The 14,160-nt window shown below is 44.3% G+C and overlaps 2 protein-coding genes across 2 annotated transcripts in view; one reads left to right on the forward strand and one right to left on the reverse strand.

Moving 5' to 3' along the window:
* The window catches only part of clcn2a (chloride channel, voltage-sensitive 2a), a gene marked incomplete at both ends in the record, with an annotated part of 45,543 nt that overhangs the window by 22,785 nt on the left and 8,598 nt on the right, over positions 1-14,160 (reverse strand). Inside the window, one exon of the mRNA XM_079530361.1 lies at positions 6,102-6,273. Coding sequence (XP_079386487.1) covers positions 6,102-6,273 — 172 coding nt within the window. The remainder of the gene's footprint in view (positions 1-6,101; positions 6,274-14,160) is intronic.
* LOC306943685 (zona pellucida sperm-binding protein 4-like) lies at positions 8,408-10,551 on the forward strand. The gene is made up of 8 exons (XM_079530187.1): positions 8,408-8,751; positions 8,882-9,069; positions 9,161-9,258; positions 9,381-9,538; positions 9,629-9,821; positions 9,914-10,058; positions 10,178-10,253; positions 10,358-10,551. Exons 1-8 carry the CDS (start codon positions 8,460-8,462, stop codon positions 10,495-10,497), a joined length of 1,290 nt encoding a protein of 429 aa, XP_079386313.1. The 5' UTR covers positions 8,408-8,459; the 3' UTR covers positions 10,498-10,551.

The following is a 14,160-nucleotide window of genomic DNA, read 5'->3' on the forward strand; positions in this document are numbered from 1 at the left end:
TGTGCTACTAACACATTTGCTACAGTAGATCCACATTTCATGAAAAACGTGACTGAGATTGAGAAACTTTGTTTTGAATCTATCCCTCACTCGTTACTAGTAGTAGTAGCAATATTCAGAATCTGTTTTCACAGATATAAATTATACATGAATATACATTATTCACGTAAGAGCATAGCACATCGCAGAACAAACTTTCAGACACTATACAGGCTAAACCAGACAGCAGATATAAGAGTCTTAAACCACATGAACGCTAACTATTATATTACTATTATATTACTATTATATTCTTGGCGAATTTGTCAAAAGGCGAACGAGCATTCAGTGAAAATAGCACATCTACAAGCTAACAGTGAGATTGTAGATGTGCTATTTTCCCCATTTGATGTACAGCAAAATATATAGGCTAAGTGGTTTGTTCACAATTCTGTGTGAAAATGCTAGTCACTCATGATGGACAGATAAGGACAGATCAGAGAGAAAGAGAGAGACAGACAGAGACAGAGAGAGGGTAAGAGACAACAACTGCGTCTGCGATCACACAGATAAAGTGCCGTGCAACCAGGCATCACAGTTGACGGATTCAATTCACCAGCGGAGAGAAAAGTCTCTCAGGGGCACTAGGGCACATTGTGTGCATGATGGGGCGAGATGCCTGTCAGCCAGGCTACCTGCTGGCTGGCAAGCTGGCCACGTGCACTCCAAGCAGGTACACACTTTTAAGAGCATGGACATGCATAACTTAACGCTGACCAAAATATATCTAAAATATGATAACATAGGCCTACTGTATATGCCAAAATATATTGTAATATCCAAAATATGATTCAATATACAGTATATCATTATTTTTCAGTTAAATATATTATAAATATATTTATTTATCAATATCTTTCTCAATCATTGCTTGTTAACAGTACAGGTAGTACGGTCAAAGGTACTAAGGAACACAAAAGGCTGGTTTCCATTGTTATCTATGTGGTCATCATTCACATGCACACACCAACAGGACTTGTCTGGCACATACACAGCACTGCCTTGCCCATTGGCTTCATGTGCGTCTTCTTGGCTAGTGCTCACATAACCCATTGAGACCTGGAACGCATCCATGTCACGTTAGCGTTAGCGTTTTAAACATTATGTTATAATTTAGCTATTGAAAAATAGCAGATCTACAAGCTCATAGCGCGCCACCGAGTGGCGCGCTATGAACTTGTAGGTCTGCTATTTTTGAAAAATCGTTAAAATGTGCCTCAAATCTTTCCGAAAATTGTCATGATTTAGAAAACTTTTTTTTTTTAAATTTCGACGTCAGGCCTGAATGGGATAAGCAGCCTCAGGCCCAGTGGCATGCCCGCATATCATCTCCTGAACCTGTGACCACACAAACTACAGTACCAGATGTTAGCATTTTCTCTGATAACCCTGCACTGTATCGCCCCTGGCCAACTGGCTGAGATCAGGCAAAGCATGCCAGTGTACAACACATTGGGGAAAATGTGATCTTTTCCAGTGCAAGTGCACACTGTGACAATTGCTCTGCAAATGTCACAGTGACTCAGTTAGAAGCCTTTGGTGGTGACGAACCAATTGAGCCAGGATTCCAAAAGTTATGCTCTGAAATTGACCGTCGTTATGCGGGAACAGTTTGCGTACTGGTGTGCTCATCAATCCACAAACTGTTGAGTCATGCAGCAATTAATGAATCAGGCTGCTGTCGACCACAGCTGAAGATGGCTACCATAAAACAAATCTATGTCTCCCTATAGACAGATTTACCGACTGTATGGGCAGTACACCCCCCAGCTCTCTGTCACCATCAGACGGCTGCATCTTTCCAAAGCAGAGGCTGCAGTGTTGAAGTGAGCCACTCAGTCTCCGACTCACACACAGGTGGTCTCTCTTTCTCCGTCTCTGTCTCCCCCCCTCTCTCTTTCACACGCACGCACGCACGCACGCGAGGATTCTGAATTTTTGAGGCATTTGGTAGGAGTGATTGCCAATACTCTCTGTAGTGTGTGCGCAATGAAAACACAGCAGTACAGAGCCAGTCTAAAAATACACTGTATGTATGTATTGCATGCACACACATTCTAAATGATTTCCATTACAGCGAGCTAAACGGTGAGCCTGGTATACTGTGGCGATCACCTACAGCGCAATCTATAACGCATTTATCAGATCACTGGTCACAAGGGCAGTCAAAGACGGCCAGAACTTGGAAAATTGCCACGTTGGCTCACTTGCATGGATATATGCGCACACACGCACAGATGCACGCACACACACTTTCATTCTCCTTCTTCTCTTCCTCTCCTTTTTGGGAAATTCCATTTTTTTCTATAATGTGTCTGATTACTTTCTTTTCTGGTACCGCCTTGGTCAAGTCTCCCTTGTGAAAAGTAGGCGTAACTATTTTAATCATTTTAATGCAATGTATTGCATTGTGAGCTTGTAGATCGGTTATTGCTACTATCTGTCGTACAATCAATCCCTGCTCCAGTCTATAGTCCCTGGAAATGTGTCGTATCCCTGTCCCTAAGACAGCAAAAGCTCACTGCCTATACTCTGTAAAATGTTGTATGGATACATTAACACTGAGGAGTGAGGATGTTACTGTGCATGACGCACTTTGATCAAACTAGTCCCTAGAGCCCATATCACCTCCTTACTGCCCGACACGCTGGACGTACCATGCACGGTTTGCAAAACAGGACAATTAATGATGTCATTCCCCTCATCCTCCAGACCAACCTGTCTCATACAGTCATACTGGACCATAGGAACAAATGCGAGAATGCAATTCATTGACTACAGTTTGCAATTCAACACCATTAAGCCCTGCACACTCATCACCAAGCTCAAAGACCTAGGACTCAACACCCTGTGCAACTGGATCCTGGACTTCCTGACAGACAAACCCCAGGTGGTGCAGAGTTGTACCAGCACCTCCTCCTCATTGACTCTCAGCAGTGGTGCTCCCAAGGTGTGCTCAGCCCCATCCTGCACTCCCAGCTTAAACTCCATTATGCTTGTCTCACTGCGCCGATTACAGACAAGATTACTTTAGAGAGGAAGTGAGAGCCTTGCCATTGTGGTGCCAGGATAACGGTTTCCATTTTTAATGGCAGCTAAACAAAGCAAATGATCGTGGACAAAATTTCAGATCAAAATGATTTCAGTGGACAAAGTGAGCAGCATCGGTTTCCTTAGGATTTACATCAGCAGTGAGATTAAGACAACAGCTCTTCTTCCTCCACAGGCTGATGAGTTTTGGCATGGACTCCGGCATATTGTGAAACTTCTACAGATGCATCCCATGGCTGGCTACATCACTGTCTGTCACAGAAGGTACTCCACCCACTACCACATGGCTCAACAGAGGGTGGTAAAAACAGCACAGTATGTCCAGAACCAATTTGCCAGGCATCCAGGACAATCTTACGTCTTTGTACGTACAGTAAATGGTACTTTTATCCAAAGCGCTTTACATATATTATGCATTACAGTACATTCACCCATTCATACACTGATGTCGGAGGAAACCATGCAAGGCACCAACCTGCACATCAGGAGCAATTAGGGGTTCAGGGTCTTGCTCAAGGACACTTCAACACTAACTCTGGGGGAGCCCGGGATGGAACCTCATGGCTCCCATCCGGCTGCTCTACCGGTCACTCTACCCCTGAGCCACTCCCGCTATACTACTACGTACGTTTGTAATCCACGTATCTCGAGAACCGTTTGACCGACCGACTTCAAATTCGCCCCCTGCGTAACGCGTCACAGACAGCCTGAGGGAGTGCAGTGCGTTGAGTTGGTCAGATAGGCGGTTGTCTGTCAAATTCCCCACACCAACCTTCTCAATATTCCCCATATATGTCCATATACTGATAACATCAGAGATCTCCATATACCGGTATGTGCATAAAATGGACAAGGAAAGACAGATAATGTATTTCTTTATAGAACTCCATACAGTATTTATTTTGATATTTCACTAGATGATAAGCCCCTTGAGTTGCAGAAACTCGTTCTCAAGGGGGTCTTCAAGTATTGGCAGAAAAGGGGCACAGGGGCACAGGCAGTCAGACAGATAGACAGATACAGATAGAGATCTCTATATATGGGCACAAGAGGGGCAGACAGACACAGACAGACAGACAGACAGACAGACAGACAGACAGACAGACAGACAGACAGACAGACAGACAGACAGACAGACAGACAGACAGACAGACAGACAGACAGACAGACACAACGGGGTACTCTGACAACAGGTATAATGGTATTGCTTAACAGTGGGTCATGCATTCCCTATTTGCATCGTTCCCAACTTGCATTGTTCCCGAGTAGGCCGGTGCCCAACGGACGCCAGTCTACTGTAGAATTTACAATTTAATTTAGGCATTTAGCAGACACTTGCCAATTGATTAAACCCTCTTTACCTCACACATGCAGGCAGCGAACCCAAAAGTCCAGTTTAGCAGGCAAAAAAGAGATTATTACAAATGGGTGCTGTCAAGAAAAGCAAGGACCATTCAAACGTCTTCCTAATCATCTGATTCCAGATCTTTAGTGTTGAGACGACAATTGGATTAGTACTGTATTTTGACGGGAAAAGGGAATATCACTCTCTAGTTAGTCTAATCTCTACACACCAACGCTTGGATCGAGGATGACACACAAGAACTGGCCTCAAGCCTACACCAGCAGCAGCTCTCAGGTTCACTCATCCTGACCAGGAAATCATTTTATGAATGTTGGCAATAAAACATAAAATTGAGAAGACCCAGTGCAATAAAGATTGTGTTCACAAAGAGAACATGAAGTAATTCATTATGATCTGATCTTTAAAACCAGAACTAACTATGAATGGCTTGAGGTATAGGGAGATGTTCTGGGGCAAATCATACATTTTTTTTTGTAAATTCAAAGAAGGGATTACATATGTGGAATACTGGGCTATTTTTTTTTTTATTGACACAGTACTGTTTTTAGTTGTATAGAACTCTGACAATAGACACCTTAAAGTAAACACGTGCAAACCCACACCAGCATCACTGTCTGTCTGTCCATCCATCACTCCAGCCTACATCAGAAGAACACTGTTCTTGCACCTCTCCTTCAATCGCAGTGAAGTGGAACGAGTGGACATGAAATGATCTGACATTCGAAATCAGTGTTCCGCACGCACGCGCGCACGCACGCACGCACGCGCGCACGCACGCACACGCATACACACACACACACACACACACACACACACACACACACACACACACACACACAGGCCATTATCAGCCAGCAGAGGGGGCTGTGTCTTGACATTCAGACAGCCCTGTCTGTCAGCTAGAGGTCATTCACAGATCAGTGCGTTGAAAGGTGTTCATATCCTCGCCCAGTCCCTGGAGCCTGCTAGCCCACTCTGTTGTTATTTAGAAGAACATGTTTTTGCACAATGTTTTACGCTCGCTGGAGCACTAGATTTAACTCCTGTATACGACTGCTTCAGATTGCATACACACCTTTGCGATTGTTGAATACCTCTTTATTCTTTAACCATGATTTATACTCGGTTGCACGACGGGTGACACAAGCTGAACATTGTCGATCTACAAGGTCACACCACACCGCAAAGCGACGTGTTGTAGATAAGCTATTTATCCTTTGAGACACAGTCAGCATGCTACAAAGTGGTGTGAATTATGCATCAGGGTATGGGGCCCAAATGGGGGACTGCCCTTAAGTCAGACCTCCCGCTAGTCCGCCTGCGGGTTACAAATCACAACAGTTGCATTCTGTTCACTTTCATTCTATGTGAGTGAAACGGTGGGGCTTACAGTTGTGAAGCAAAATCACTCTACTTACCATCACGTTTGTTGAACTTTGATGCCACAGCATGCGCTGGCCACTCCCCTGCTATCGTGCATATGTCACCGTACTGTCTCTTATTTTAAAAAGGCCTGGAGAAACTAGCAGTAAGGCTAATTCACACCTTTCGCTTGATAGAAATTCTGTATTTTGAACCAAAGTCACGCTTGAAAAGCTTAATGTAAAATGTACATTGGTTCAATTGATGAGTGGCCATCACTTACCTCGGCACTTGGCACAAGGTTTCTTTTTCTTGTTATCCAGCAGATCAGCAGCACGGCTGCGAACGCTCGCGTTCCTCCGGAGTCCGCCACCATCAGGCAGTCTTCCATCCCGAAGGCGGGCTGCCTCCTCCTTGGCATATACACCCAGCTCCTGTGTGTACTGCCCATACATCTGTGCATGGCACCGTACAGTAGAATGATAGAGAAAGAGAGCGAGAGATTAGTAAAAGGTTAACAAAAATAAGAGCTAGTGGGAGTGCTTCATAAACAACTAGAAAAAGTGCCCTTCTGGGCACAGGTCTCCACCAGGAGGATAGGAGTGTGTGTGTGTGATGTTTGGCAAAATGTTTAGGAGCAATATAAACGTGTGTGTGTGTGTGTGTGTGTGTGTGTGTGTGTGTGTGTGTGTGTGTGTGTGTGTGTGTGTGTGTGTGTGTGTGTGTGTGTGTGACGCGGCTTGTAGCGCCACCATGAGGCTGATTTGAAAACTGTCAAGTGGCATTTCTTCCAAAGCCTAGTGGGAATATGCATGCACAGTTTCACCACAATCGGACGCTGCGTTGAGTAGTTGTGGCGATTTGTACAAAACGGGTACAAAGCGGGCTACTAAAAGTTTATAAGCCAATCGTAGCCAATGAGGGTGGATGATGAGAAATCAAACAAACCCGTCTTGATCACATGACTATGAAGAGCATGTGTACCAATTTGTGTGACATTTGGATAAAATCTGAAGGAGTAATATTAGAAAATGTGTTTTATATATGTCGGCCTCCTGGTGGCGCTATAAAGAGCAGATGTGAAAAATCTGAGAAATCTGAAAGACCCGTTTCGTTGAATGGCTCTAGAGAGACTGTGTACCAATTTGCGTGATGTTTGGACAAAATCTGTAGGTGTACTGTCCAAAAACTTGTTTTGCACAAAGCGGCCTCCTGGTGGCACTATAACAGGCCGTTCTGGAAATTTTGTGGTAGAGGTTCATCATTGGCATCCAGGGAGTGTGTGTGCAACATTTGGCATCGACTGGGTTAGCGGTGCCGGAGATTAGCTGTTCACAGACGGAAGGACGGACGGACACACACACGGACACACGGACGGAGTGCAAAACATACTCTCTCCCCATGCCTTCGGCCTGGTGGAGACAATAATGAAAGATTTTGATTTCAGGTTATTGATCCACAGGGGGATATTCAAGTGTTAAGAGTACAGCCAAAGATTATACATCGGTGCACGCACAGTTTGTCACTGCACATCTCTGTTTACCTTCTCTATGTCTATTCAGTATAATATGTCAGAGACTTATTGAACACAGTGTGTAAAGTATATAATAACAATAGCATGTGGTAGTGCACTGCTTTGGTGAGTGCTTGCTCAGTCATGGAATGTAAATGTATCTATCCGTATACACTAGTGTATGTATATTAGGGGTGCACGATTATGAAATTATGACCGATATCCGATTATTTGCAGGGTCATATTTGCCGATACCGAGATCAGTACACACATTAAATGTAGAATTATTTTTCATTTTTATTTATTTTTTGTTGGTGAAAACCGATTAAATAATCTGTATTATTTTGAGACCATGATACCGATATGGCATTTTTATGGCCAATTCCGATTATGCTACCGATTAATCGTGCATCCCTAATGTGTGTATATATAATTATATATATAATTATATATATATATATATATATATATATATATACATATACCGTACAGTATACTGTGTGTGTGTGTGTGTGTGTGTGTGTGTGTATATTATACACACACACACACACACACACACACACACACACACACACACACACACACACACACACAATGCAATATTACCATAGTGCTTGCTAGTTTGTGTCTATTGTTACAGAGTTGAGCGGGTTGTGCCCCGCATTAATGTTGTTTAAGAGTTTCACTTAAACAATCATTCACATGAGATCACACCGGTGACACCGCCGTAAATAGAAATCCCCTTTTTCTGCAGAGAACACACTGCAGGTGAACTCAAACACTGCACCTGTCTCTTGCAGAGTAAAGGAAACAGAGAGTCAGCAATTTCTGCTGCCTGCCTGCACCACAGACCTGTGGTCTGTCATTTCTGCATGTCTCCACCACCACAAAAGTGTCCAACATTTATGTAATGATGTCTTCTCAAGACAGATGAGCAGACAATAAGCTCCACCTGTCAACCTACCTCTGATTAAATGGCCAGGGCTGGCCCAAGATTGATTCCTAACGATGGGGGGGCGGGGCTCTCAGGAAAACACATGGCTCAATCAATCATACATAAAGCCTACACAGGAAACAACACCACTACTGCTGCAGTTCTTGCCAGTGAGAGAGGCTATCGTCAACAGCATGATGGGGCTAATGAAGTGTGTGTTTGGTGTTGCGGTGGTTGCTCTCTTGGCTTGTCGTGTTAATGCCCAACACTATGGTGTCGTCCGCCGAGGCCAGAATGTGCAGCAGAGGCAGAATCAGGTTTTTCCGCAGCAGCAGACACAGATCCCCATACCTCAAGCTCCCTTTGACAAATGCCAGGTAGAGGAGGGTGAGAAGATTAAGTGTGGAACCCCAAAGACCACTGCTGAACACTGTCTGAAAATCAACTGCTGCTTTGATGGGCAGCAGTGCTATTATGGGAAAGCAGGTATTTATACTGTAATAGGTTGCTTATGTTTTTTTTGTCTGTCTAACAATGTTTTCCCATCAGCATTGTGGTAACTCTTAAAACACTGTAGTGGGAATTGTGTGTTCTAGCCTTTGCTCTGTCTTGTCAGTGACGGTGCAGTGTACCAGGGATGGTCAGTTTGTGCTGGTGGTGGCCCGGGAAGCCACTCTTCCAAACATCGACGTAGAATCACTCAGCCTGCTGGAGACTGATGACCTAAGCTGCAGCCCTGCTGGCACCACTTCTACTTTTGCCATCTTTCAGTTCCCTGTCACTGCATGTGGAACTACAATGAAAGTGGGTATAGGTGCAGCATTTGCAGAATTTAGTTTTCTTCTCTGTAATATGTGGTCTTAAATAAAATTTATTTATTTTTTTACTTCTGCAGGAGGAAAAGGGCTATGTGGTATATGAAAACCACATGTCTACCTCATACAATATTGGAACTGGACCCAGAGGATCAATCACGAGGGATAGCCATTTTGAGTGAGTTGTCAATAATATGTGATTGCTTACAATGTGCAGGACCGGATGAAATCTCATGCGTCTGTAATGATTACAGCTTAAAGGTAGTGTAAGTGATTTCTTTTTTGCATGCTCTTCAACAGGTTGCTGTTCCAGTGCAGGTATGCTGGCACTGCTGTGGAGGCTCTCATTGTTGAGGTGAACAATGTTCCTGCACCTCAATCGGTGGCAGCTCCAGGGCCCCTTAGAGTGGAGCTCAGACTGGCCAATGGACAGTGCATCACAAAGGGCTGTGTGGAGGGTGAGTGTTAATGACTGCCTCAATTATGCTAACTTGGCATTAATTTACATGAGTTAACCTTGGCTCAATTCAACCCCATCTCCTTGACAGAGAAAGCAGCGTACACCTCGTATTACACCACCAATGAATATCCTATCACCAAGTACCTAAAGGAGCCAGTGTATGTGGAGGTGCGCATACTGGACAGGACTGATTCCAACCTCCACCTAATGCTGGAGCACTGCTGGGCCACGCCCACTCACAACCCTGATAGCCTGCCACAGTGGGATCTTATTTCTGGAGGGTATGTACAAACTTCTCTCTCTCTCTCTCTCTCTCTCTCTCTCTCTCTCCAATCTCCATATCTATTTGATTTTGTTCTTGGTATTTCTCCAGGTGTCCTTACAAGGATGACCATTATATGACCACAGTGGTACCTACTGTCACTTCTGGCCTTCTGTACCCGAACCACTACAAGCGTTTCATTATCAAGATGTTTACTTTTGTGGATGAACATTCATTTGTGCCTCAGCAAACCTCGGTAAAAATCACACTTTCAAAATGTATCGAATTGTTTTTAAGACAATTGCATGATTGGAAGGATGCCACAATAGTTGGTGTTACCTGTAATGCCCCTACTAATGATATCTGTTTGATCAGGTGTTCATCCACTGCACTATAGCTGTATGCCGTCCCAGCAGCACAGATTCCTGTGAATGGCCATGCCATAGGCAACGTGAGTAGTCGCAGATGGCCTCAAGTCCACTAAATGAAGTTTTTTTTTTTTCAAACATAAGTGGCAGGCAAATGTTTATATCTGACTGTAACTTTGTGCTACAGGACGAGCTGCGCGTGCAGTAAAGGTTCGCTCTGGCAAGACGCTTCGTGTGTCGAGTAAAAGGGTGTTTCTGCGGTCTGCTCCTCAAAGACTTACAGGAAACCACACAACCTCTGACACTGGCTCATCAATAAAGATATGACATGGGGAACGCTATGTCACTCTTTTAAATAAAATAAAAAATCCCTAAAACTGATTTATGTTTGCTGACTCCTGACTTGCTAGCCTAAGGAAGTGGGAAGGTGACTGGTTATGGGAGTGGGAGATTATGTTTTGCTGAGGTAAGGTGGGCATTTATGCTGTGCAAAAGCAGACAAAGCGGTGCAGTAATGCAAAACCACCTCCCTTGAATAGTGCTGAGAAATCAAGAGGCTGCATCACGGCTCCGAAATTGTAGTTCATGTTGGATATCTTGTAATCTATAACAATGTGAGGGGTTATGATGGTGGCTATGATGTCTGTCTAGCATGTTAAAATGAATATATATATTTGGAAAGCCTAGATTAGATGCCTTCCCTGAGGAAGCATAACCTTACTGTACACGCCTCAGGAGAAAAGCGAGCTCCATCAGCCAAAGCATTGCCAATTCATGTAGACTCCGCCACCCATGACATGTGCAGTTCCTGTCAGTTTACAAAATGTCCTGAGTTGCAAGTGCATGATGGGTCAAATCAGTCCAATGCCTGCATTAAAGGACCACTTTTCAACCGTCTTCATATAATTGGTTCTCACTGGTTCATGATAAAATGGCACTTTTTTTCTTTTTACCTTCTGTCTCATGGGAGGGCTGTAGTGTGGGCAGTTCAGAAACCTGTCCACCAGTGACTTCATCGATGGGGATTCCAAGCTAATAGAAACTGCAAGGCTTTCTATTCCTTGAAGTTGCAATGTGAAAATGGAAGCCATCGTTATCACGATAATAAAAATCTATATTAACTCCTGTTTCTGCCTAGTCACTGGACGTGTTTCTGAACTGCCCACAGCCCTCCTATGAGACAGAGACCAAGTAGAATTTAATCCTGACTCCATGTTTTCTGAAAAACTACAAAAATGTTATCGCTTATATATATATATATATATATATACATACAGTCCATGACAAGACGGGTTCCTGTCTTGGAGGGTAAAACCCCAAAAGGGGTTCCCATCTTAAACGGGTTAAGCTCAGGTCAGCATTTTAGATGAGCATCACGACTCCCTGCTGCAACCTCAAAATGCATTCTCTAGGCCTAAGGTGTCCTTGTGTATTGTACAGATCAATGCATGTCGTGAGTCTCCCTCCTATCCCACTCTATAACACCCCCTCCCTCCTCCCCATCCTCATTGAGATGGGCATCACGATTCATCCAGACTTGCAGTTTCTGTTCGCATGAGCAGGTGAGGTGCAGAGCAGTGCAGCTGCGGGTTTATGACAGATGGACAGAGACAGGCACCATAGTGTCAATGCTAATCTTCACACTGCGTTACTCCAACCTGCCGGCCAGCATTTAAGACACATTCATACATCATATTCGGTGCAAGATTAATCTGTAACCACTTTGCAAAGCCCTGGAGGCGACGGTCTGTAGGTCTGAGCAACAGATACTGTAGAGTAGGCAGAAACGCATGTCAATGCAATGTAAACACTCTTTTCCACTGGTTGACAGTGACGCACTAGTCCATCTTTCACATTTGTGGATAATGCATCAACCACATGTAAGCTACTTGCACCACTAATATCAAATTCTGATTTGTTAATGAGCTGCTTTTACTTCAGGTTCATGTAGCACATCAAGGCAATGCACGTACACACAGTTGCATACATAGATGGTAAATGGTAAATGGTGCATTTATATAGCGCCTTTATCCAAGGCGCTTTACATAGATTGTGCATTACATTCACCCATTCACACACACATTCATACACCGATTGCGGCGGAAGCCATGCAAGGTACCAACCAGCACATCAGGAGCAATTTGGGGTTCAGTGTCTTGCCCAAGGACACTTTGACATGTAGACAGGAGGAGCCGGGATTCGAACCGCCGACCCATGGATCATTGGACGACCTGCTCTACCTCTTGAGCCACAGTCGCCCCATAGAAAGTAGAAACACCCACTGGGAGTATAAATGGTTCCTGCCCGTGTTCCCCTACTGTGCCTGTGAGGACAAAATCGGTGGCCATCTGGAGCACAGCCCCCTGGGAGAGCATCAGGTGGGACGTTGTGGGTTAAATGAGCTATGATCGTTAACCAATTTACCTCCTACATTAGCACCTTCTGTATCACTTACTTAGTCAGCTCAGCCTTCCACGCTGCTGATTTGAAACCTTTTAATTTCAAGGACCCCCTATGCATTATTAGACCATGGATGGACCCCCATTGATACAGTACCTTTATCTGTGGGACTCCCAATTTACATGAAAACTGTCCCTTTTGTCTTTTACACACACACACACACACACACACACACACACACACACACACACACACACACACACTGTTACAAATCCAAAAGCATCTAATTAGACCACGATCTGAATCAGATGTTGGGAAATGGTAACCAAATGCCATCCTCCGATATTCTTGCCTGCAACTGCAACCGAGCTCCAACCTTCCATGTGAGTTCATGGAATGTCTCCGTCTAATCTGTTTGTGTATCTGTTTGTCTGGGGCTAATGTCACAAACACCAGCTCAGTGGCCTTGTGGTTAGAGTGTCCACCCTGAGACTGGGAGGTTGGGGGTTCGATCCCTGGCCGGGTCATACCAAAGACTCTGAAATATGGGACCCAATACTGCTTGGCGCTCAGCATCAAGGGTTGGATTGGGGGTAATGTAAGTCCCTGCGACATACTGTCATGGGGTGTCAAGCTGAGTTACGCTCCAGAAACAGGAGATAGGCTCCTGCCCTATGGGTCTCATTGCCTGGCAAAGCTTACTTACTAATGTCACAAACCACTGGAATGTTCAGCACTCCAGATTTCGAGGGAGGGCACAATCCAAAAGAGCCGGCCGTCCCGCTGGCCGGTAGCCGGCCGGCTCTTTTGGATTTCGTCCTTGTTGGAGGTTTCTTGTGCACCCTGCCAATACACCAAGGAAGTACCGCGTTTTATTTTTTAAATTTAAATTAAAGTCGATAGTGCCCGGGCACTTCAGACTGAGAACTTACCCAAATATGGAGTCATACATCATACATACATACGTCATAGATGACTGACTTCATAGACTGGCCACATGAAGTCTGAGATCCACATGAAGCCACACCATTTTATTAGACACAGTCTTGTGATATAAACTTTTAATTTCACAGATTTGACTGAGCATGAATGATCTTTTATAGCAGCGGCCCTGGGGCTAGCACTGTCTCAGGAGGTAGACTGTGGCCATCTGGGAACCAGAAGGTTTCAGGTTCGATCCCATGCTCCTCCTGGCACTACTGTCTCGAAGTGTCCTTGAGCAACACACTGTATCATAACTTTGTCCGATAAGCTCTGTATAATGTTCCGTATTTCTCAACAGTTCCCAAGGAGGCGTTTTAGAGGAACATCTAAGAGGAGAAAGCAAGGGCAAATATTTGACAGCAACGACGGCTCAAACACCTATCTGTATGCCTGCTTTTTTCTAATATACATTAACATTAATCTCCCCATGGGGGAGATTAATGTTAAAAACATTAAACCGTCGCTGTTGGATGGAAACCCTGTATGTCCGTAACTGTTAATTTCATGAAATGGAAAAAGGTACCTGTGTAGCAATGGAGCCAATGTTTTTATTTAGTCACAAGTTCAATATTTATAACAGAACAGACCTTTCAAACCAGAACAGAC

Source organism: Electrona antarctica (genome assembly GCF_951216825.1).
Source record: "Electrona antarctica genome assembly, chromosome: 19".
NCBI classification, from domain to species: domain Eukaryota; kingdom Metazoa; phylum Chordata; class Actinopteri; order Myctophiformes; family Myctophidae; genus Electrona; species Electrona antarctica.

Excerpts from the sequence above, each read along its gene's own strand:
- LOC306943685 (XM_079530187.1), top strand. The coding sequence starts at position 8,460 with ATGATGGGGCTAATGAAGTGTGTGTTTGGTGTTGCGGTGGTTGCTCTC. Across the intron at positions 9,070-9,160 it reads CATGTGGAACTACAATGAAA|GAGGAAAAGGGCTATGTGGT; the intron begins GTGGGTATAGGT and ends TTACTTCTGCAG. Across the intron at positions 10,254-10,357 it reads ATGGCCATGCCATAGGCAAC|GACGAGCTGCGCGTGCAGTA; the intron begins GTGAGTAGTCGC and ends TTTGTGCTACAG.